Here is a 27,441-nt window from a genome sequence, read left to right as displayed (position 1 = left end):
ACTCCTAGGGAAAGTTTATTGACACCGAAGCAGACGGATGAGGGGGCACAGCCCTTAAGAGTTATTGCTACATTTGATCATGCAGCCCCGTTAATACGGAGCATTCTCGTAAAACATTGGAGGATCCTACATATGGACCCTGATTTGAGTGATTCTATACCACTTGGACCACAGATCACCTATCGGAGGGGGCGAAATATAGGTGATCTGGTTACACACAGCTACTTATCACCAACTACCGCTGGAGGAAACACCTGGTTGGACAGGGCGAATTTGAAGGGTACTTATGCTTGTGGACGATGTAAGGCCTGTCCTAACATTTTGAGAGTTAGGGAGATTCTCAATGAGAGAACAGGAAAGATGCACAGGATTCGTGACTTAATTAATTGTAATACTAGTGGTGTTATCTACCTTGTTATTTGTCCATGTCATATGAGATACATTGGGAAAACGTTTCGTCCTTTTAAAAAACGGATATTGGAACATCTTGGCGATGTCAAACATAAGAGGGACACATCCCTGGCCCGCCACATGAATTTGGTCCATAGTGGTTGTTGCACACAACTCAGGTTCCTAGGACTGGAGCTCATTCGTCCGTCCCCGAGAGGGGGTAACTTTGATAGACTCTTCCTTCAAAGGGAGAGTAGATGGATTTTTGAGATGGGTACATTGAACCCTAGAGGTCTCAATGACCAATTAAGTTTTGCTCCCTTTTTGTGATGTCCCCTTACAGCAAGTGATGTGGTCCCCCCCATTGGTGACGAATAGGTAGTTAGGTGAGACCCTAGTGGGTCTTCTAGTTAGTGTCACCATACTTACTTAGTAAGAGCTAGGCCAAGTAGGAGGTACGTGAGCGGGGCCGCCCTTATTAGGGAGATAACACCGCCTAGGACATAGGGCCTGAGTTAGTGCAGGGCAAGTTTAGGATCCCTAGGCCCCTATCATTACCCTTATCCCTCCGTATTTTCTGTTAGAATCCCAGGGGGACCACTCCTGTGTCGGAAGGGGGACCATTAATTATATATTTCATATATATATTCTCTCTCGGGCGTTGTCCCCTACATCCGTCTGCTTATTTCATATACATGTAAATACATATAATAAGAAGTACAATATAGGAGTATATGGGCTGCTCTTGGTTGGGGGTTATCCTATTCTAACCTTTGGGATTAATTTATTTATATCAGATATGACCAATTAGGGCATTTTAATCATGCATAATGTGGTCCTTTATTTGGGGTTTATACGGTCGTGATCATTCGGCATGTGTACCCTTATCTTTAGGGACCATGTGCCTATTTCATTTCTAAATGGCACGTTTACACTGCGGTATGCTCACGATCATTATTGTTTATATACCCCTTCTTAGGAATTCTTTGCAATTTTAGTGTTTTTACACCAATTATTGTTACTATTCCCATTGGTTCATTCAATAATATATAACCAGTCACACGAGAGTTAGTATACTCTATTACTAGCAATAAATCACTCCCATACATACCTGAATCCGGCCCTGAACTATAGTAGTGAGTTCGGCATTCTGCCCGCCCCCTGTGGGCGTCAGAGCGGGGCGGGTACTGCCGACGTCACACGTAGGCGCCAGGATATGACGCCAGACGCCGAGGGACCCGGAAGGTGAGCGCATCGCAGCCGGTTTGAATCATTCCGGCTCCCCGCCACTGCGGGTTGCGCACCTCCCGGGATCCTGTGATCGCAACCTAGACCAGCTGACAGTGAGTACAGCACACTAGCGGCAATATGCTAGATTTATATTACAGGTACAGCGGAACCTTGTTTATTGATAGGAATGTATTATTTTATTTATAGGTGTCCGGAACCACGGCAAGGACTGTGAGTCTTTCAGCCCTACAAAAACTACATTTAGTGCAAGTCTGTATATTGGGCTGACTGTACTGTTGGTTTTCTTTTTAGGTCGTGCCGACATTCTCCTGTTACAGCTGGGAAAGATCACACCCTCTGAGTGATACCCCGTATCGTGGGTCACTCAGTAATACCATGTTTATTTAAATGTGATACTTCTATTATCTCTATTATTCTGATATTCTCCTGAGGACACTCTTGATTGGAGTAGAAACGCGTTGAGAATTATATTTTCTATTAGAGATGCATATCTGAATATGTGTATCTACACATTAGATTCATGATAAATCCACCAGATGGGTGGTGATCCTAACAGATCCTGTGTCGCATGATCTTATTCTTATGTGGGTATAATCACTTGGCACATATTGGTGTGTTTTAGTAAGCATATATTAAAAGTTATGTCTTAAATAGCACTTCCCTTACACCTTATATTTATTTAGAGGTTTTTTTCATATTGTTTATGCTGGGAGGCAAATTGACCCCTTGTAGGTCTATACAGTATTTTACATACTGCTTATAAAGTTTCATAAGTATCGGCATCGTCCAACAGCCTCTTACACATCCGTATGTATTTCTGTCTTTCCATCAATACAATTTTTCCGCCCTTATCAGAGGCCTTAATAATTAGTTGTTTAGTGTTTTGTAATTGTGTGAGGGCTTGTATTTCTCCATATGTCAAATTATCTGGTAGGCCATGCCGAGACTTATCTAGTAGCCCAAGGTCCTTAGTGGTCAATTCCAAAAATACATCTATGCAAGAAGCATCCCCTAATAGAGGGAAAGATTTGCTAGTGGGTCCAAGGTCGTAAAAGGGCCTTCTCCCACCAGGCATTCACTGTCGTCCAGTAATGAGACTAAGTCTCTAGTAGCCTCAAGTTCTTCATCCGAGAGACCGAATTGTTGGCCTTCACGTCTGTCTCTCAATTTGAAGAACTTGTGCCACTTTAGTTTCCGCACAAATAAATTCAAGTCTTTAATCCAAGTAAATAAATCAAAATTGACCGTAGGGACAAATGTTAGACCCTTTAACAATACTGATTTCTGTGTGTCTGTGAGGTCAAAACCTGAGAGGTTTATGATCTGAGAGTTTTCAGAGTTTCAAAGCCAGGTGGAGAAATTCCAGTATCAACTAAAACTACGTAAACATAACCAGTTCATTAGGGACTTGGCCGATTTCAAAGAAAACAGAGTATGCAGTGTTTAGGAAAAAGGTCCCCCCCTAAAGGAAACGGAAATTGAGATCTCCTCGTCCGACATGGACGTGTCAGACAGAGTTCTCCCTTCCACAAGAGGGGGTAATAGAGGAACCGGGAGAAACAAAAGAAGAAGAGGAAGAGGGAAATATAGGGGTGCGAACAATAACCAAACCACATCATGTAGTGCACCCTCATCCTCCTATTCTTCTCCTTTTTTAGAGGGGGGGCAGAGGGATCCATTCCAACTTCGCCTACCACCTCACAACTTAAATACCAACCCAGGCAATCCCCAGAACCGGTGAACTCTGAAAATTCTCAGATCATAAACCTCTCAGGTTTTGATCTCACAGACACACAGAAATCAGTATTGTTAAAGGGTCTAACCTTTGTCCCTACATTATTCTGGAATTATCCAAAACCTAGATATATATGTTGACAGAATACTGCGACAATTTGTACTTGCCCTACCCTCATACCTGTGCGACACCGTGGACCTGTTATGGCGTATTGAGGGCATGAGTGTCAGCGAGGATACGATCTTCGCAAGTATTGATGTGGAGGCACTCTACTCCTCAATACGCCACCAGGTTGGTTTGGGAGCAGTAGAATACTACCTGAAAACCAGGGGATTGGAATTCTGTGAACACAATGCTTTACAAATGCTTTACAAACTTTGTTTTACAAATTCTCAATTTCATTCTGACTAAGAACTACTTCCTTTTTAATGGTTGCCTTTTCCACCAGCTCAAAGGGACCGAAATGGGTCCCCCTGTGCGCCCAGCTATGCAAACCTCACCCTGGGCTGGTGGGAGGCGACACAACTATTTAATGATGAAAGGGAGTACTTCTGTGAAAAAGCCATGATATGGCTCCGCTTCATAGATTACGTTTTTGTACTCTGGAGCGGAAGTAAAACTGAATTTGAGGAGTTGGTAAAGGCCATTAACACTAATAACCTGGGGTTGTTTTTTACGTTTGAAACCCATGCAAATGAATTAAGTTTTCTGGACATTAAGATTTACAAGGATAGGGAAGGAACCCTACAGAGTACGATTTTCTGGAAGAAAACTGCTACGAACAGCCTCCTGAGGTGAGAGAGTTGCCACCCGGGCCCCCTAAAAAGGGGGATCCAAAAGGCCAATACCTCCGCCTCAGGAGGAACTGTTCATCTGTCTGGGAATTTAGACAAGAGGCTATGAATATGAGGGAAAGATTTAAGAACAGGGGATACCCCGATGATATATTGTCGCAGGCGTATCATAGCACATTGACCCAGCCAAGAGATGACCTACTGATACCAAAACCAAGAGACACATCCCCCCCAACTAGCAAGAATATTAGGCACATTCGATAGACAGTTGAGGAAAATACATGAAATAGTTTCCCAACATTGGGATATCTTAAGAATGGACCCTGATATCAAAGAATTTGTTGGTGCCTCCCCTCAAATTACGTTTAGAAGGGGACGAAGCATTGGGGACACTGTAGTTCAAAGTCACCTTCCATCTGACAACACATCCTCTCAGAACTGGCTTGACAGGCTTACTAATATCTCTGGCTGTTTCAAATGTGGAAAATGCCGTGCTTGTCAATATATTATGAAAACCTACACCATTCCATGTCAACAACAATCTATGCAGATTAGACAATTCATTAATTGTTCATCTCGGTGGGTTATTTATATTGGTGTCTGTACCTGCCCGCTCCTCTATGTGGGAAAAACTGAGGGAGTTAAAACGCAGAGTATTAGAACACATTGGAGATGTAAGGAATCACAGAGATACATCTTTGGGCAACCACATTAATGGTCAACATAATGGCAATTTATCTGACATACGATTTGTTGGAATAGAATGTCTTATGCCCTCTCAAAAGGGGGGCAATTTGGACAGAATACTGTTACAATGTAGAGTGTAGTGTTGCTCGCGAATATTCGCAATTCGAATATTATTCGCGAATATCGCATATTCGCGAATTCGCGAATTTCGCGAATATAGCGCTATATATTCGTAATTACGAATATTCGTTTTTTTTTTTTTTTTTTTTTTTTCTTCACAGTACACATCACAGTGATCACCCCTCTCTGCTTCCAGCTTGTGTGGTGTAAAGAAGGCTGTAATACTACTGTGTGAGACTGCCATGCAGAAATTCGCATATGCGAAAATTAGCATATGCTAATTTTCGCATATACGAATTTTCGCAAATGTAAATTTTGTATACGCTAATTTTTACATGATAATTTTCGCATACGTGAATGTTCGCATATGCGAAAATAAAACGGGAATATAACGAATATGCGAATATTCGCGAATATATGACGAATATTCGTCCATATATTCGCGAATATTCGCGAATTCGAATATGGCCTATGCCGCTCAACACTAGTAGAGTGTAGGTGGATTCACAAATTAGGGACAGTGTCACCACAGGGTCTAAACGAATAGCTGAATTTCGGCTTTTTTTAATGACCATTGCTGCATGGGGTAGGCCTCGGAGGAATGGGGGGTTTTGAAGACAGGTGACCATCTAGGCAGAATGGGGATGTCGTAGTCGACCTGAACTAGACAAGAGGTCACCCTATCTAGGGTTAATAGATAATAACAGGAGGTTCCAGAGCGGGACTGCCCTTTTCAGTGCGCCCCCCCCGCCTAGGATTAGGGATCTAATCTCTAGGGCATAATAGGGACAGGACAGGTATCCCTAGAGCCTTGTCATACCCCTGCCACTATCCCCTTTAGGGTTAACTCCCCATTTTCTTCAACTCCCCCCTCCTTTTATCTCCTCTGAGGCTCCCCACCCTATAAGCTATCAATATTTTTTGTTTTATCAAGAATTCTTTTTATATTTATAGGGTCTCTTGGTGGGACAATGTGTATTTGAATCTGCGCAATATATTGAGATCCCCTGAATTGTAACAAATAACTACACAAAGTGTGATTTTTGATACACATACCTCATGGATGATGAATAGTTGTAATATACATACCCTGGTACACTGTAAAAGTCATGTCTAATCTGCACACGTTAAGTCCCTTACCTGTCAATCAAACCCTGTTTACTTCAACACACCGGCATTGTTGAGCGGAGCCTGTACGCATGCGCGGCGGCGCATAGCATCCCGCTCTGTTTGGAGGGCGTCGTAGAGCATGGCGGCACCATCGCGCACAGGGCCGTTTGAAGGAATTTGGGGGCCCCAAGCAAAATGGACATGGAGCCCCCCCCGGCGTCACAATGTAGTATCGCCGGCCCTTGAATGCTGGGAGCTCAACGTGAGCGAACGTCGATACGAGGCCCCCACGCTAGGTGCGGCACAGTTCCCCCCACGTTAGGTGCGGCACAGTTCCCCCCACGTTAGGTGCGGCACAGTTCCCGCCACGTTAGGTGCGGCACAGTTCCCCCCACGTTAGGTGCGGCACAGTTCCCCCCACGTTAGGTGCGGCACAGTTCCACCCACGTTAGGTGCGGCACAGTTCCCCCCACATTAGGTGCAGCAGAGTTCCCCCCACATTAGGTGCAGCAGAGTTCCCCCCACATTAGGTGCAGCAGAGTTCTCCCCACATTAGGTGCAGTATAGTTCCCCCACATTAGGTGCAGTATAGTTCCCCCACATTAGGTGCAGTATAGTTCCCCCACATTAGGTGCAGTATAGTTCCCCCACATTAGGTGCAGTATAGGTCCCCACATTAGGTGCAGTATAGTTCCCCACATTAGGTGGTGCAGTATAGTTCCCCACATTAGGTGCAGTATAGCTCCCCAAATTAGGTGCAGTATAGTCCCCCACATTAGGTGCAGTATAGTTCCCCCACATTAGGCAGTATAGTTCCCCACATTAGGCGCTGTACTGTTCCCCCACATTAGGCTCTAGTTCCCCCACATTAGGTGCAGTATAGTCCCCCAACATTAGGTGCAGTATAGTTCCCCCACATTAGGTGCAGTATAGTTCTCCACATTAGGTGCAGTATAGTTCTCCCCACATTAGGTGCAGTATAGTTCCCCACATTAGGTGCAGTATAGTTCCCCACATTAGGTGCAGTATAGTTCCCCACATTAGGTGCAGTATAGTTCTCCCTACATTTGGCTATAGTTCCCCCACATTGGGTGCAGAATAGTCCCCCCACATTAGGTGCAGTATAGTTCTCCCTACATTAGGCAATAGTTCCCCCACATTAGGTTCAGTATAGTCCCCCCACATTAGGTGCAGTATAGTCCCCCCACATTAGGTGTAGTATGTTCCCCCACAGACATACAGCCTCCAGCCATACAGTGTATGGCTGAAGGCTGTATGCCTGTTTACTGCCCTACTTCAGTGCTCCGACCACTGCTCATCTGGTTCGGTCACCATAGCAGTAGGTCCCGGGACTGGAGGAGTGGTCGTCGGAGCACTGAAGCTGATGTGCCGCTGGTCACTTACCATGCTGGCCAGCGCAAGTCCTGTTCGCTGCTCCGCTCCTCCGCGTTGCTTTCCAATGGGCGCACGCACGGGACAGGGCGATTGCATCATCATCATGCATGCATCATATACACACAACACACTTTACACATTACATACTGTACATGCATGCTTCATACACACAGATACTGTACACATTACGTACTGTACATGCATGCTTCATACACACACTGTACACATTACATACTGTACATGCATGCTACACACACACACACTGTACACATTACATACTGTACATGCATGCTTCATACACACACACACACTGTACACATTACATACTGTACATGCATGCTTCATACACACAGATACTGTACACATTACATACTATACATGCATGCTTCACACACACACACACACACACACACAAACACTGTACACATTACATACTGTACATGCTTCATACACACACACACATACTGTACACATTACATACTGTACATGCATTATATACACACATACTGTACACATTACATACTGTACATGAATTATACACACACATTCTGTACGCATTACATACTGTACATGCATTGTATACACACATACTGTACATGCATGCTTCATACACACACACTGTACACATTACATACTGTACATGCATGCTTCATACACACAGATACTGTACACATTACATACTATACATGCATGCTTCACACACACACTCACACACACACTGTACACATTACATAGTGTACATGCTTCATACACACACACATACTGTACACATGACATACTGTACATGCATTATATACACACATATTGTACACATTACATACTGTACATGAATTATACACACACATACTGTACACATTACATACTGTACATACATTGTATACACACATACTGTACATGCATGCTTCATATACACACACTGTACACATTACATACTGTACATGCATGCTTCATACACATATACTGTACACATTACATACTGTACATGCATTATATACACACATATGCTGTACACATTACATACTGTACATGCATGCTTCATACACACACACACACACACTGTACACATTACATACAGTACATGCTTCATACACACACACATACTGTACTCATTACATACTGTACATGCATGCTTCATACACACACATACTGTACACATTACATACTATACATGCATCATACACACACAGATAGAATAGATCAGTGTTTCCCAACCAGGATGCCTACAGAGGTTGCAAAACTACAACTCCCAGCATGCCCAGACAGCCATTGGCTGTCTGGGCATGCTGGGAGTTGTAGTTGTGCAACAACTGGAGGCACCCTGGTTCGGAAACACTGATATAGATACACACATGCACTTTACATATAGTCATCCACAGTAGTAACACACACACAGGCACAGTACATAGACATACATATATGTACACACACATATATATATATATATATATATATATATATATCCACACACGCATGCTTATACACATATAAATACATGCAGGACACCTACTTTAGTCAGGCCCCATGTTATACAGCCTCTGCGGTGATGTCCTCTCCTCACAGCTCTCTCATCCCCCCTCCCCCTCCTCCTGCTCTGAAGGCTGAGAGAAGAGTCCGGGCTGAGGGAACATACCAAGGGCAGTGGGAGTGGGGGGAGCATGATTGTAGTGAGGTTAGAAGAACTCCAAAGCTGCAAATGAGTTTATTTAAAAAAAAATGTCAGACATTCGGGGCCCTCTTTTTGACTGGGTGCCTGGGGCCCGGAGCTCAAATTCCAAGAGCACGATTGTTAATCTGGCCCTGGTAATGGGAGGAATTGCCCCGTCACTACAGGACAGGCAAGCACTGGCTGTGCTCGGGGCCCCCCAGCCAGCTTGGGGCCCCAAGCAATTGCTTGGTTTGCCTGTCCTGTAGCGCCGGGCCTGATCGCGCATAAGACTTCCGCTCAGTTCCGGTAGTGACGTCAGACACCGGCACCTCGCCGCACCAGGCGAGTTGAGCCAGACCAGTCTCCGGCTCCCTGCGCACTAGCAGGTTTACAGAGCCCGACCTAGTATACTCCAAACCGTAAGTACACCACAGGGAGTAAACTGTTCCCTGGTTTGCTTTGCAGGAATATATACTGAACAGGTTCTTTTGCCTGTCTTCTGTATTTTACAGGTGGAACCGCTTGACAGTTGGACCGGAAAAAGGGATAGCATTTCTTACAGTACACCAGATGGGACCGCTCTTTTTTCCTACAGGAATACTAGGGACAGTATATGTCTGTTTTAGTGAAATCTCTATCTATGGATAAAACCTGTATAATGCTATAAGAAACGGCAAATGTATATGCAGTTCTAAGTCTTTGTTTGTGGTCATATTATTGGATATACCATTGTTATTACCTCCCTGATGACTCCGCTCTAAAAAGTGCGGTAGAAACACGTCGGCGGTTTACTTGTTTAACACGGGTGAGCTGGCAGGGCCCAGCAGAGCTCTACCTGTGTGGTTACTAATAGTGATGACTTTATGACTTTCACAATATAATTTTTATTGGTGATTGTTCACACAGACACATTTTCTTTGGATCTAATTTTATCTTAATTTGTGAGTAAAAGTTAAGTATTAGGCACACCATTTTTTGAGCACATGATAGTTGCTTTATTACTATAATTTGATGCTTTGGTGAGTTCTTAAAAACCTGGTTCATACGCATAAACCAAACAAATTTATTGCGCTAGATTATTTTCAGCTCGGGGATAATGGAACAAAAAAGTTTTAATCTGGAGCACTCCTTTGAATGATCTCTGACTCCCTGTTCAAATATATTAGGAGATTAGCCTGAAAATATCTTTCTGGCAATTTAGAGTTTATGTTTACCTATCATTTTATTTTTACCAAACCATAAACTGGACCATACATTTACCAAACTATAAAAAGAGAAAGAACTAAAAGAAGTTATAAGGAGATCCCAAATATCTTCTCGTATAAAGATCCTACCAGGACATTCCTATACTGTATGTTGTGTGCCTTGTTTTACTGTGCTTATGAGAAATACTAGTGTTGTCCATAGTTGACATTTTCTTGCTTTTTTGTTTTAATATACAGTTTAGAACCTAAATCTGCAGGTTACTTTATACAAGACTTAGTTTCCACCAGTGTATTGCCGCATAGGTAGATAAGTCAAGCCTAAATGCTCAGTTATCAGAATTATTGTTCAAATAGTAGCACATTGAGCTGAGATTTATTACAAATTATTGATTTGCTAAGAAAAGGATCAAAATGTTGCTGAAGTGATAAAGTTTAATGGCTTAAAGTAGAACTCTGGCAAGAGGTTGTTTTTTCCTTACAATGGGCATTATGTGGGATTTAAAACAATAAACATCTTCATACCTCCAGTGCTCCCTTGGTGCCTCTAGTGTCCTGCTCTGGTCCCTAAATGCAATCGCCTTCCTGAGCACAGCGTGGCTGTTACCCACGAAATGCAGCTCATTATATTGCTGGTCGCGGCGGGACATTGCTGTAGCAAGCGATTCCCTGAGTTGCAGTATGCATTGGGCCCTGGTGCTTCCATGCTGCAGCTTATGAAGAAGATCGCATCAGGGGACTGAAGCAGGACACTGGAGGCACCGCTGGAGCACTGAAGGTAAGTAGATATTTATTTTTTTATGTCCCTCACAATGACCATAGTTAGAAAAAAAGTCTGGAGTTCTCCTTAAATGAAGGAAAGGGTTACAAAATAGGCTTGTGCTGCAACTCCTTTATTCTAATGATCAGTGAATATTTATTTTAGTTAACACAGTATAGTGCTTCATGTTACAATAAAAAATATTGGTTTCTAAGCGAATATGTTTGTGATTGTGTACTCTATGTAGGAGAATGGTGTTTACATTATTGGTATGCTGATTTTACCAAGCAGACAAAACGACTGTATTAAAAGCAAAAGTACTATGTTACAGGTAAGATTGTCATTCCTTTTGACACTTAGTGGCTGTACTGTCCTAACAATTTAGATTGAGTCTTTTAAATGATTTGGGTTTAGACAGGTCTTAATAGAATGAAGAATGACTGGGAAACAAAAATTCTGAACACATATCCTGCAAAACAAGCAATAGTAAAAGCCTAAAGCCCCCTTCTTTTTCCCAAAGTCAATCATAGGGTGTATAGGCATATGGTTCAATTATAGGGTGTATTGATATATGGTTAAAGGAAAACTTTTCTATATATCATCCACTACAAATTTTGGTTAGAATCCACAAACCCTTAGTATTACTCCAATAGGTTCCTCACTCTCTCTCTGCCTGACTTTCACCTGAATTTATTTATTACTAGCAGAGTACCCGGCGTTGCCTGGTTTTTCCTTCCTCATCCTTGTTGGGGAGGAAAATCAACAAAGGAGGAAGCTTTTGACTTCATAATCCCATCCCCATATATTGTTGTCATATCCCAACCCCACATCCCATAGAAACATAGAATGTGTCGGCAGATAAGAACCATTTGGCTCATCTAGTCTGCCCAATAATCTGAATACTATGAATAGTCCCTGGCCATATCTTTTATGAAGGATAGCCTTATGCCTATCCCAGGCATGTTTAAACTCCTTCACTGTATTTGCAGCAACCACTTCTGCAGGAAGGCTATTCAGTGCATCCATTACTCTCTCACTCTCACACTCTTCTTTTAAATATGCTCTCCTCCTTTATCGTGTTGATTCCCTTTATTTATTTATATCCCGTCCTCATATCCCGACCTCCTATCCCGTCCTCCTATCCCGTTCTCATATCCTGACCTCATATCTATCTCGTCCTCCTATCCCGACCTCCTATCACGTTCTCATATCTCGACCTCATATCTCAACCTCATATCCTGTCCTCCTATCCCATCCTCATATCCCATCCTCCTATCCCATCTTCCTATTCCGTCTGCATATCTCAACCTCATATCCCGTCCTCCTATCCCGACCTCATATATCGACCTCCTATCCTGTCCTCCTATCCCGTCCTCATTTCTCGACCTCCTATCCCGTCCTCATATCTCGACCTCCTATCCCGACCTCCTATCCCGTCTTCATATTCCATCCTTCTATCCTGTCCTCATATCTCGTCCTCACATCCCATCCTCATATCTTGACCTCATATCCTGTCCTCATATCTCGTCCTCATATCCCATCCTCATATCCCGTCATCATATCCTGACCTTATATCCCGACCTTATATCCCTTCCTCCTATCCCGACCTCTTATACCGTCCTCCTATCCCATCCTCCTATCCCGTCCTCATATCCTGTCCTCATATCCCATCTTCATATTTCGACCTCCTATCCTGACCTCCTCTCTTTGTGAGATGGGGTGTGGCTTGTAAGCCGGTTTGTCACATTCACCAGGAGATGCAGAGCGGAGCTTGTGGAGTAAGGTACTGGAAGTCCCATATACTCGCATGGGACTTGAAACAAAAACCCATCTTTTATGTAAGGGTGTAGGTAAGGGTTAATAAGTAATATGTGTACCAGGTATTATTGAAATATCTCCAGCCATACAGAAGTTATTTGGGAACATACATTTCCCATTGATTTGCATGGGACAAAAACCCCAACCCTCACAAATAGTTAAGGGTTAAATTAACTATCCTATATTTTAAGTGGACATATAAGTAACATGTGACCAAGTATTATCGAAATATCTCCAGCCGTTTAGAATTTATTCAGTAACATATATTTCCCATAGAATTGTATGGGACTTTAAACAAAAACCCTGACCCTGGCAAATGGGGGTGAGTAAGTGTTAAATTACCTATCCTATGTTTGTTGTTGACAGATAAGTAACATGTGTGCCAAGTTTCATGTTAATATCTTCAGCCGTTTGGACATGATGCTGGAACATACACACACACATGCATACATACACACATTGAGTTTTATATATATATATATATATGTATATACTAGCTGAATACCCGGCGTTGCCCGTTTTTTTCCTTCCTCATCCTTGTTGGGGAGGAAAATCAACAAAGGAGGAAGCTTTTTACTTCAAATCCCATCCCCATATATTGTTGTCATATCCCAACCCCATATCCCATTCCTCATACCCCGTCCTCCTATCCCGTCCTCCTATCCCGTCCTCCTATCTCGTCCTCCTATCTCAACTTCCTATCCCAACCTCCTATCCCGACCTCCTATCCCGTCCTCCTATCTCGACCTCCTATCTCGACCTCCTATCCCATCCTCTTATCCCGACCTCCTATCCTGACGACCTATCCCGTCCTCTTATCTCGTCCTCCTATCTCGACCCCCTATCCCGACCCCCTATCCCGACCTCCTATCCCGTTCTCCTATCCCGTCCTCCTATCCCGTCCTCCTATCTCATCCCTCCTATCCCGTTCTCCTATCCCGACCCCTATCCCGTCCTCCTATCTCGACCTCCTATCCCGACCTCCCATCCCGACCTCCTATCTCGACCACATATCCCGACCTCCTATCCCGTCCTTCTATCCCATCTTCCTATCCCGTCCTCCTATCTCGACCTCCTATCTCGACCTCCTATCTCGACCTCCTATCCCGAACTCCTATCTCAACCTCCTATCTCGACCTCCTATCCCGTCCTATCCCATCCTCCTATCCCGACAACTTATCCCTTCCTCCTATCTTGTCCTTCTATGCCAACCCCCTATCCCGACCTCCAATCCCAACCTCCTATCCCGTCGTCCTATCCCGTCCTCCTATCCCGTCCTCCTATCCCGTCCTCCTATCCCGTCCTCCTATCTCATCCCTCCTATCCTGTTCTCCTATCTTAACCTCCTATCCCGTCCTCCTATCCCGACTGCCTTTACCGACCTCCTATCCCGACCTTCTATCCCGTCCTCCTATCCCGTCCTCCTATCCCGACCTCGTATCCCGACCCTCCCATCCTCCTATCTTGACCTCCTCTCTCGACCTCCCATCGCGTCCTCATATCCCGACCTGTAATATGTGTACCAGGTATTGAAATAACTCCAGCCGTACAGAAGTTATGTGACAACATACATTTCCCATTGGTTTGCATGGGACTTTAAACAAAAACCCCGACCCTAAAAAATGGGGGTAGTTAAGGGTTAAATTAACTATCCTATATTTTAAGTGGACATATAAGTAACATGTGACCAAGTATTATCGAAATATTTCCAGCCGTTTGGAAGTTATGCAGTAACATATATTTCTTATAGACTTGTATAGGACTTTAAACATAAACCCCGCCCCTGGCAAATGGGGGTGAGTAAGGGTTAAATCACCTATCCTATGTTTGTTGTTGACATATAAAAAACATGTGTGCCAAGTTTCATGTTAATATCTTTAGCCGTTTGGAAGTTTTTGTGTAACATACACACATATATACACGTTGAGTTTTATATACAGTGTATATATATATATATATATATATATATATATATATATACTAGCTGAGTACCCGGCGTTGCCCGGTTTTTCCTTCCTAATCCTTGTTGTGGAGGAAAATCAACAGAGGAAGCTTTTGACTTCATATCCCGACCTCATATATTGTTGTCATATCCCAACCCCATATCTCGTCCTCATATCCTGACCTCATATCCCGACCTCCTGTCCCGACCTAGTATCCTGACCTCCTATCCCGTCCTCCTATCCCGACCTCCTATCTCGACCTCCTATCACGACCTCCTAATTCGACCCTCCTATCCTGCCATCCTATCCCGACCTCCTATCCCGTCCTCCTATCCCGTCCTCCTATCTTGACCTCCTATCTCGACCTCCTATCCTATCCTCCTATCCTGTCCTTCTATATCGACCTCCTATTCCGACCTCCTATCCCGACCTACTGTCTCGACCTCCTATCCCAACCTCTTATCCCGACCTCCTATCTTGACCTCCTATCCCGACCTCCTTTCCCGTCCTCCTATCTCGACCTCCTATCCCGACCCTGACAAATGGGGGTGAGTAAGAGCTAAATCACCTATCCTATGTTTGTTGTTGACATATAAGTAACATATGTGCCAGGTTTCATGTTAATATCTTTAGCCGTTTGGACGTGATGCTGGAACATATATACACACATACATACATACACACACACATTGAGTTTTATATATATATAGATTACCGTATATATTTTTAACAATAATGACCAGTTGAAAACAAGAATTATAGATCCACTCAAGTCATAACAATTCTTCTGTTGAAGGCTTGCTTTGATCTTTTTTAAGAGGGTGGTCTTTGGCAAACTGGAAAGATGGTTGCATGTCTTCTGTTATAAAATAATATTTGAGGGTGTCCTACACAATGTTAGAAGACTGTTGATTTTGCAAAAATGTAAGTAATGTAAGAAAAACCAGACCGGACCACTGCAAAAAAATATTGCTTTACTACAGTTAGTTTGTAGAACCTACTTAGAGACCAATGCATACTTTAATTATAAAATGTGGTACCGTTGCATGCGTAAAATGTCCGAACTATTAAAATATAAGGTTAGCTAAACCGCACGGTTGATGGCGTACACGTAAAAAAAAAAAACAAAGTTCAAAATTGTACATTTTTGGTCACTTAATATACCATAAAAAACTAATAAAAAGCGATCAAAAAGTCCCATCAAAACAAAAATGGTACTGATAAAAACTACAGACCACAGCACAAAAAATGAGCCCCATATAGCCCCGTATGCAGAAAATTAAAAAAGTTATAGGGGTCAGAAGATGACAATTTTAAACATACTAATTTTGGTGCATGTAGTTATAATTTTTTTTAAAGTATTAAAATAAAATATAACCTATATAAATAAACCTACAGAATAAAGACAAGGTGTCATTTTTACAAAAAAAAGTGCACTGCGTAGAAATGGGAGCCCCCAAAATTTACAAAATGGCATTTTTTTTCTTTCAATTTTAACCCACAAATATATATTTTTGGGTTTTGCAGTAGATATCATTATTAAAGGAGATCTGTAGTGCTCTGAACTTTATCCCCTATCCGAAGCATTGGGGATAAGTTTTAGATCGTGAGGGGTCCGAGCGCTGTGGCCCCCCACGATCTTTTGTACGGGGCCGCGGCAATGTACAGGAAAGGGGGCATTCCGTCCCCGAATGATGCGGCAGCCGGCACGCCCCTCCATGAGTCCCATAGAGATACATGGAGGGGCGTGCTGGCTCCTGCGTCATGCAGGGACAGAATGCCCCCTTTCCTATACATTGCCCCGGCCCAGTACAGGAGATCGCGGAAGGTACCAGCGCTCGGCCCCCCCCGCAATCTAAAACTTATCCCCTATCCTTCGGATAAGGGATAAAGTTCAGAGCACTACAGATCTCCTTTAAATGATTGATGTCATTACAAAATACAATTGGTGGCGCAAACAACAAGCCATTATATGGGTCTGTAGGTGCAAAATTGAAAGAGTTATGATTTTTAGAAGGGGAGGAGGTAAAAATGAAAGTGCAAAAACAAAAATTGGCCTGGTCATTAAGGTCAAAATGGGCTTGGTCCCTAAGGGGTTAATAAAAGGTGTCATCATCTACATCAACTAGCTATAATAGTAGCCGACATTAGCAGATTTGTTTTTACATTCATGTGATTTGGATCCATACAATACTTTATTCATACAGGGACGTCATCACAGCACTTCTGGAAGGGGCTCTGGAATACCCCTTAAATAACACCCACACCTAATTCTGTTAACCTACACCACCACACATGTGCATAGGCTACTAAATACAAATGTAAACATATATATATATATATATATATATATATATATATATATATGTATATAGATTTTTTATGTACAATATCACACCAAACGCTTTTTATAATATACATCAAAAACATCACACCCAAAAATACTGAAACTGCCATAACTCAACTCCCATGCTCACACTTAGCCCTGGCACTAGTTTAAAGGAGACCTGTCATCAGTTTCCCCTGCACTAACCTGTCGGTACAGACAGGTAGTGCAGGTGACACTGATGACAACAATACTTACCTGATGTTCTGTGCTCAGATTCTCCCGCTCTCTTCTTTGGTATATTCCGTTTCGGGGCTGACTTGGACCATGGGCGGAGCTTCATGATGTCACCACTCCTGTTCTCCGCTGGTGACATCACGAAGCTCCACTCAAGTTCCAAGTTGGCCTCGGAACAGAAGAAACAGAAGAAAATAGCAGAAGAACCGGGGCGTGGAATGGGATCAGATATGTATGGTTGTCATCAGCGTCACCTGCCCTACTTGTCTGTACCGACAGGCTAGTGCAGGTGAGACTGATGACAGATTTCCTTTAAACTAGTGCCAGGGCCAAGTGTGAGCATGGGAGTTATAGCAGTTTCATACAATGTACATTTAATGTAATGTATTTAATGGTTTTAGTAGCTTATGCACATGTGCGGTGGTGTAAGTTAATAGGAGTAGGTGTGGGTGTTATTTAAGGGGTATTCCAGAGACCCTTCCAAAAGTGCTGTGGTGACGTCCCTGTAAACTGTGAACGGAATGCTCTAGGGCAATCAGTGGCCTCAGTTGCCTCTTCCTATATGTAAAGTTTTTGGCTGTTTTCAACAGAACTGTGAATGCAGTAAAAGTTTTGCACAATCGTGTCACCCTAAATTAATGCCTCCTTTTGGGTTTTTTCTTTGTTGTCCACGGGTTTGAGGTGTTTTGTAGAAGTCTTGACACATTAGGTTCATTTTTAAGGAACAAAGCTTTTTTTAGAGTATACTACTTTTATTTCATTAGACAATGTTTGTAATTCTACAACAGTTTTACATTTCATGGATAGTCTCATGAGAGTACAAGCAGGAAAAGCTGTTCACATTAAATTCATCATAGCCACAGACATTTCAAAATATTTAGCATGTAATTTAATTTTACTAAATATGATAGTTGTAGTACATACTTCCAGATGGTAGCAGATCTCTAAAATAAGGATGTACAGCCAGATGGCCTAAGATCATAGTCTATGGGAAATGAAAGCCATACTTGGCAGCAATGAATTATTATGCATGATCCTGCTGGGTGATAGCATTCGTTATTGAGGCATAAATATTTTAGCTTCTCTGCCTTTTTTTTTGTCCTACAGTGTTATGCATTCAGAGCATTAAGATTTCTGTTTAGCATGGAAAGGAATCGAGATCTGTTTAAAAGGTATAGTATGCATACTTAAAATATAGTTACAAGAAAGGTAATAATGAAGAGGAAATCAGTATCAAATGTAAAATCTGTGTAGAATTATGCACAACTGTGATTTACAAAAACCTTGCAGTTTCATGGAGCCCAGTCAGGGTTCCATGTGGAAAGTGATACTGTACTGTTGAAAGACCGGACAGCCTTCAATGTAACTCTGCATGGACGCCTATGCTTTAAGAGTCACTGTGATTGACTTCAGTACAGTATTTAAACTTTAAGAGAACCTCTAATTTGGAAAAACTTTTGACATGTCCTAGCAACATTTCAAAAGTTTTGATTGTCAGGGGGCCGAGTGTTCAGACCTCTGCCGATCAGGAGAGCGAACTAGGAAAGTCTGCACTGCCGCACACTTCTCTCCCTGCCTCTGTGTCACTTGATCAAGACACGCTCATAGACTTACCTCATGATCGGTGGAGGTCTAAACACTCAGACCCCACTGATTAAAACTTTTGACATGTTGCTAGGACATGTCAAAAGTTCTTCCAAATGACAGTGGCCATTTAAAAAATAGAGTGAATACAAAATAAATAAGGCAATAAAAAAATAAATTAAATATAAAAAACAAACATATTGCTCAAGCAACAGCTTCTGGCCCCACTCGCTATGTATCCCTTATATGGAAACAACCATAATGAAAAGGATACAAATTGTTAAAAAGTATTTTAGTGGCGATTTGTGCTGGTTAAGGATGTTATCCAACATAAGGTGACTTTACTAATGACCTGTCAACCAGAAATGGACACGCTTACCAAGGATCTGTGCTTGTGTTGGTGGTAAATGGTCATGTCCTGTTTCCTCCATCAAGCTGCTTGCTTGTTGGTGTGAACTGGCTATTTCCTGTTTCTAGGTGGGATGTGACTATATCCCTTCCACACAGCAACCACCCCACCTATTGCAGAACAGTTAGGCTCCCTTACATACTGTGCTTAAAACTACAATTCCATGCAGCCCTGTGGAGAATAATCTCCCTCCTACCCAGTGGTAGTAATGCATTATCTCAGGCTGCACTGCAATCCAGGAAAATCCTGAGACAACACTAATTTTGTATGCTGTTAAAAATGAACATACGGGGCAAAAATCACTTAAGAATTGCAAAACCAGCCATCAAACACAAGTACAGACACTATATTATAAACAATACTAACTTTTCAGCCCCTGTAGCACAGTCAAGTTAAAAATAAAAGTCCCAGAATACCCCTTTAGGACAGGGTCATATGGGGCGCATCTGCAGCCCATTTCAGACTATGGATGTGCTGACGGAATTAGAAATCTGCAGTGATGAGCAGACACACAGAGCTACTCGGCCGCAGCTAGGAGCCCAATCTGCAATCCCTCTGTGACTGCCGTCAGCACATCCACAGCGTGAAATATGCTGTGGATGTGCCCTGTATGACCCTACCTATTAAAAAGATAATTTAAAACTTAAATTACACTATGAATACAACTTTAAATACACTTTTTTTTTATTCCATAAAAATATACTTATATCACAGAATAAAACTCAGACCAAAACATGCTAGCATTTTTTTGAATAGCCAAAATAAATTTTATACATTTTTAAATCTACATGTACATGTTGAATGGATATATTTAGATTTACATAATTGATTTTGTAATTAGTTTTATTTACTTGTGTAGTGAAATAAATTTTTGATTTCTGGGTATAAGCTTGTATTGAGTTAAATAAGAGCTTGACACTAATGTGAGACACCACATGCCAAAGTATTATATATTAAAAAAAATAGGTGCAACAGGTGCGGCACAGCTCACTCGATCGCCCCTCCCGCTCACGGACCGGACCGGACCTCAGTCCATATAATAGTGGAAAGAAATGGAGTTGTCCAGAGCAGGATGTCAAGCAATACGATGTTTATTCAGCGGTAACTGTGGGTGATGACAAGGTGACGCGTTTCAGCCGCACTCAGCAGCCTTAGTCATACAGTATGTATGACTAAGGTTGCTGAGTGCGGCTGAAACGCGTCACCTTGTCATCACCCACAGTTACCGCTGAATAAACATCGTATTGCTTGACATCCTGCTCTGGACAACTCCATTTCTTTCCATTAAAAAAAATAGTTGCACATTACAAAAGTGAGAAAATAATGTCTGTAAACAATATACCTACATCCAAATGGTAAGGAAGGCATTGGTAAGCATAGTTTTGAGAGTGGCGTAAAATTCCAAAAGAACAGGGGGGTCAGGACTCCATGCGTACCGCCACCCACCAGTGGCTTCGTCAGGAGTGCCAGTGTAGAGTAAATTGTATATGTATATATATATATATATATATATATATATATGTGTATATATATATATATATATATATATATATATATATATACACACAAACACACACAGTAGGGCAAAAAAGTATTTAGTCAGCCACCAATTGTGCAAGTTCTCCCACTTAAAAAGATGAGAGAGGCCTGTCATTTTCATCATAGGTATACCTACTCCCTCCAAAGGTTTTCTATGGGGTTGAGATCTGGAGACTGGCTAAGCCACTTCAAGACCTTGAAATGCTTCTTACAAAGCCACTCCTTTGTTGCCTGGGCGGTGTGTTTGGGATCATTGTCATGCTGAAAGACCCAGCCACGTTTCATCTTCAATGCCCTTGCTGATGGAAAGAGGTTTTCACTCAAAATCTTACGATACATGGCCCCATTCATTCTTTCTTTTACACAAATCAGTCGTCCTGGTCCCGTAGCAGAAAAACAGCCCCAAAAGCATGATGTTTCCACCCCCATGCTTCACAGTAGGTATGGTGTTCTTTGTATGCAACTCAGCATTATTTCTCCTCCAAACACAACGAGTTGAGTTTTTACCAAAAAGTTTTACTTTGGTTTCATCTGACCATATGACATTCTCTCAATACTTTTCTGGATCATCCAAATGCTCTCTAGCAAACTTCAGACAGGCCCTGACATGTACTGGCTTAAGAAGGGGGACACGTCTTGCACTGCATGATTTTAGTCCCTGGCGGAGTAGTGTTCTACTGATGGTAGCCTTTGTTACTTTAGTCCCAGCTCTCTGCAGGTCATTCACTAGGTCCCCCGTGTGGTTCTGGGATTTCTGCTCACCATTCTTGTGATCATTTTGACACCACAGGCTGAGATCTTACGTGGAACCCCAGATCGAGGGAGATTATCAGTGGTCTTATATTTCTCTCATTTTCTAATAATCTCCCACAGTTGTCAAACCAACCTAATTTGCTTTTATGAAGATGTGAGTAGAAGCCTTGACAGAGGAATGGCTGTGGATATAGTATTTTTGAATTTTGCAAAAGCATTTGACACTGTCCCTCATAGATGTCTGAGATGTCAAGTTAAAGTCTTTGGGTTTGGAAACTTTAGTTTGTAACTTGATTGAAAACTGGCTTAAGGATCGTACCAAGAGAGTACTGGTCCCTGGTTATTAGTTGTGTACCCCAAGGTTCATTACTGGGCCTGCTCTTCTTTATTTTATTTATTAATGATATAAAGTAGGGTTACTCAACTATTCTTAGTGAGGGTCCACTTATCTAGGTATGCTACTGGTAAAGGTCCAGGCAAAGCACTGAGGCATGATTCACACCTATTGGCCGCATTGCCATGAAGGAAATAGCAAATGACTGAAGTCTGGAGGATGTAAATGTACTGTTTCCTGTATTTTCTGAATGCTGCCAGAGACTGTACCCCTGAATATATTACAGCCACACGCTGTACCCTTTAATATAACATTGCCACATGCTGTACCTCTGAATATAATACTGCCACACGCTGTACCCCTGAATATAATACTGCGACACGCTGTACCCCTGAGTATAATACTGCGACACGCTGTACCCATGAATATAATACTGCCACATGCTGTACCCCCGAATATAATATTGCCACGCGCTGTACCCCTGAATAAAATACTGCCACGCGCTGTACCCCTGAATATAATATTGGCAAGCGCTGTACCCCTGAATATAATACCGCCACACGCGGTACCCCTGAATATAATACTGACACACGCTGTACCCCTGAATACAATACTGACACATGCTGTACCCCTGAATATAATGCTGCCGCACGGGGGGGGGGGTTCAACTGGGAGAGTCACTGGTAGAAAAGGATCTGGGTGTACTTGTAGATCATAGACTACAGAATAGCATGCAATGTCAGGCAGCTGCTTCTAAGGCCAGCAGGATATTGTCATGTATTAAAAAAGGCATTGACTCAAGGGACAGGGACATAATACTACCCCTCTATAAAGCATTGGTACGGCCTCACCTGGAATATGCTGTTCAGTTTTAGTCACCAGTCCATAAAGGGGACATTATGGAGCTGGAAAGAGTGCAGAGGCGCGCAAATAAACTAATATGGGGCATGGAACATCTCAGCTTTGAGGAAAGGTTAAAAGAATTACATTTGTTTAGTCTTGTAAAGAGACGTTAAAGGGGGATATGATCAATGTATCTAAATGGCCCATACAAAAAATATGGAGGAAAACTGTTCCAGGTTAAACCCCCTCAATGGACAAGGGGGCACTCCCTTCATCCTGAGAAGAGAAGGTTTGGTCTCACGCCTTCTTTACCATAAGAACTGTGAACTTATGGAACAGTCTACCTCAGGAACTGGTCACTGCAGGAACAGTTGAAAGCTTTAAAACAGGGTTAGATAAATTCCTGGAAAAAAATAACATTAATGCTTATGCAGAAATGTAAAATATCATCCCTTCCCCTTCATCCCACCACACCACTTCCCATCAATTCCTTGGTTGGACATGATGGACATATGTCTTTTTTCAACCTTACTAACTAGGTAACTATGATTTCTTCACACCAAGCTGCTTGTCTATTGCAGATTCAGTCTTCCCAGCCTGGTGCAGGTCTACAGTTTTGTTTCTGGTGTCCTTCAACAGCTCTTTGGTCTTGGCCATAGTGGAGTTTGGAGTGTGACTGTTTGAGGTTGTAAAAGAAAAGAGGAAAGGCGCTCCCTGTGGAGTAAAGCCAGCACGAGGGTGGGGAGGAGGAAAACCAAAATATCTGTGCTCACCCTGCTGAGTTGTGTGAGGACATACACAACTATGCTGAATGCATGTGATTTTAAGGATCCTGGGGAATATGTGGAATAAAACAGGACTTCAAAGAGAAGCCAGGATTTTCGGCGCTGACCATAGAGAAGGTATCGGAGCCCAGGTAAGAGAATGAGGTTTATTAGTAACGCGTAACACACGACAGTTGTACCAGGGTTATATACCCACACGGGATTAACCCATGAAGTGCATAATTCAAATATATTACAAACCATAACAAATGGACAATATAAAATGTATAAATAACAATAATCATACATATACATTTATACCACTTAGCACTGATCATAGAAAAATATTAATTACAACCGTAAATATCATAGGACATGTAAATAAAACAAAAATAATAATAAAAAATCCAATAACCGCATGGTGTGGGTTAGGTAATAAATCTAGACTGAGAATAAGGTTCCAACAGGGCGTATCCGATTTAACCAGATGATTTATAAAGTGAGCTGCATGGTTTGAACAGGGAACATCAGACAGCGGAGAAAATTTTTTATAGGAGTCAACAAGGAAACATAAACAGGCCAGAAAAACGCACAGTATGAACAGGTTCCCAAAAGCAAAATTCATCATCAACCTGTATATCCAATTTTAACCAGAGGGTGTAAAAATAATAATAATCTGTACGGTTTGGATAAGAATTATCAAATAGAAACAAGTAATATATTAAATATAGATGAAAATATTACAAAAAATATATAATGAAAATGATTAATAAAGTCAACGAGTATTTTCAATTGTCTCATTCAAACCGTGCAGAAATAAAGTCGCTAACTTATGAATCCAAAAACTCTCACGGTTAATTAAACATTGGAACCTATTTGAAGTACCTTTAGGAATCGATTCCAAAATGATCAAATTCAGAGAATCTATGCAGCTATTGTGTTTTAATAAAAAATGTTTAGAAATACTGTGCAGCATATACCCATGTCTGATATTCCATCTGTGACGATTCATACGTGCCCGAACTGTTTGTACAGTGCGGCCCACGTATTGCAAACCGCACTGACAAGACAGTAGATATATGGCAAAATTGGTGTCGCAGGTGAGATTACCCTTGACTTTATATTCTTTAAGTGTATACGTTGATTTGAATATAGTTGTAGGTTTAATTAAGTCACAGCACATGCAGCGAGATCTGCCGCATGGAGAGCTGATAGCCACCGTCTGAACTGTGTCCATAAATCTAGATTTCAATTTACCAGGGGCAATTAAATTCTGTAAATTACGGGATCTTCTGAATTTGATGTTAGGAGTGGTGGGGAGGAAATTTTTAAGTATTGGGTCATTACACAAAATGGGCCAATGTTTAGATAATATTTTTCTAATGTTAGTGGCTTCATTATTAAAATTGGTCATAAAATTATATTTATGGTTAAATGTTTTGGAAGATGATATATTATTTGTGAATGGTAATTTAGGAGTGACCAATTCCACTTGAGTTTTTCTTTTAACTTTTTTGTAGGCATCGGAGAGCAATTTATTGCGGTAACCTTTTTCTCGAAATCGCCCCCTAAGAACTGCAGCCTGCGCATCAAAACTGTCATCTGATGTACAGTTCATTCTGATTCGCAGGTACTGGCCGTAAGGGACACCACGGAGCCAGATGGGATAATGTGCACTTTCATAGCTCCGAAAACTATTAATATCTACTTTAAAAAAAAAAGTTTTAGTACTTATGTGTCCAAGATCCGATCTGGATATTTCCAGATCCAAAAATTGGATTACGTCCGTCGAATATTGCATAGTAAAATTGAGCCCCCAAGAATTTTGATTTAATTCACCAACAAATTGTTCTGCCTGTGAGAAAGAGCCACTCCAAATTATGAATAAATCATCAATATATCTCCGAAAAAAACAAACACACTCCCGAGTCCCTAGTTATGGCACAGTCCCCTGCATTTATTGAGTTTGTTTGTTTTTTTCGGAGATATATTGATGATTTATTCATAATTTGGAGTGGCTCTTTCTCACAGGCAGAACAATTTGTTGGTGAATTAAATCAAAATTCTTGGGGGCTCAATTTTACTATGCAATATTCGACGGACGTAATGCAATTTTTGGATCTGGAAATATCCAGATCGGATCTTGGACACATAAGTACTAAAACTTTTTAAAAAAAAAAGTAGATATTAATAGTTTTCTGAGCTATGAAAGTGCATATTATCCCATCTGGTTCCGTCGTGTCCCTTACGGCCAGGCTGCTGTCCTTAGGGGGCGATTTCGAGAAAAAGGTTACCCCAATAAATTGCTCTCCGATGCCTACAAAAAAGTTAAAAGAAAAACTCAAGTGGAATTGGTCACTCCTAAATTACCGTTCACAAATAATATATCATCTTCCAAAACATTTAACCATAAATGTAATTTTATTACCAATTTTAATAATGAAGCCACTAACATTAGAAAAATATTATCTAAACATTGGCCCATTTTGTGTAATGACCCAATACTTAAAAATGTCCTCCCCACCACTCCTAACATCACATTCAGAAGATCCCGTAATTTACAGAATTTAATTGCCCCTGGTAAATTGAAATCTAGATTTATGGACACAGTTCAGACGGTGGCTATCAGCTCTCCATGCGGCAGATCTCGCTGCATGTGCTATGATTTAATTAAACCTACAACTATATTCAAATCAACGTATACACTTAAAGAATAGAAAGTCAAAGGTAATCTCACCTGCGACACCAATTTTGCCATATATCTACTGTCTTGTCAGTGCGGTTTGCAATACGTGGGCCGCACTGTACAAACAGTTCGGGCACGTATGAATCGTCACAGATGGAATATCAGACATGGGTATATGCTGCACAGTATTTCTAAACATTTTTTATTAAAACACAATAGCTGCATAGATTCTCTAAATTTGATCATTTTGGAATCGATTCCTAAAGGTACTTCAAATAGGTTCCAATGTTTAATTAACCGTGAGAGTTTTTGGATTCATAAGTTAGCGACTTTATTTCCGTACGGTTTGAATGAGACAATTGAAAATACTCGTTGACTTTATTAATCATTTTCATTATATATTTTTTGTAATATTTTTATCTATATTTAATATATTACTTGTTTCTTTTTGATAATTCTTATCCAAACCGTACAGATTATTATTATTTTTACACCCTCTGGTTAAAATTGGATATACAGGTTAATGATGAATTTTGCTTTTGGGAACCTGTTCATACTGTGCGTTTTTCTGGCCTGCTTATGTTTTCTTGTTGACTCCTATAAAACATTTTCTCCCCTGTCTGATGTTCCCTGTTCAAACCATGCAGCTCACTTTATAAATCGTCTGGTTAAATCGGATTTTTTATTATTATTTTTGTTTTATTTACATGTTCTCTGATATTTACGGTTGTAATTAATATGTTTCTATGATCAGTGCTAAGTGTTATAAATGTATATGTATGATTATTCTTATTTATACATTTTATATTGTCCATTTGTTATGGTTTGTAATATATTTGAATTATGCACTTCATGGGTTAATCCCGTGTGGGTATATAACCCTGGTACAACTGCCGTGTGTTAAGCCTGAAGAAGCCGCGCAAGCTCGGTGAAACGCGTTGCTAATAAACCTCATTCTCCTACCTGGGCTCTGATACCTTCTCTATGGTCAGCGCCGAAAGTCCTGTGTTGCTTGAGGTTGTGGACAGGTGTCTTTTATACTGAAACAGGGGACATTAATACATAATACAATCATTATGAGTGGAGGACAGAGGAGACTCTTAACCCCTTAAGGAC

General features: G+C 41.5%; 1 protein-coding gene across 8 annotated transcripts in view; it reads left to right on the top strand.

Annotated features, from left to right (window-relative positions):
* Positions 1–27,441, top strand: part of NEK10 (NIMA related kinase 10) — a 332,382-nt gene that overhangs the window by 133,966 nt on the left and 170,975 nt on the right. For all 8 annotated transcript variants that reach the window (XM_056520053.1, XM_056520060.1, XM_056520055.1 and 5 more), the window contains 2 exons: positions 11,337–11,420; positions 18,521–18,585. In XM_056520053.1, the coding sequence (XP_056376028.1) occupies positions 11,337–11,420; positions 18,521–18,585 (149 nt within the window). The remainder of the gene's footprint in view (positions 1–11,336; positions 11,421–18,520; positions 18,586–27,441) is intronic.

Source organism: Hyla sarda, chromosome 5 (genome assembly GCF_029499605.1).
Source record: "Hyla sarda isolate aHylSar1 chromosome 5, aHylSar1.hap1, whole genome shotgun sequence".
In the NCBI taxonomy this organism is placed as follows: Eukaryota; Metazoa; Chordata; class Amphibia; order Anura; family Hylidae; genus Hyla; species Hyla sarda.
This window is presented reverse-complemented; position numbering and strand designations above follow the sequence as displayed.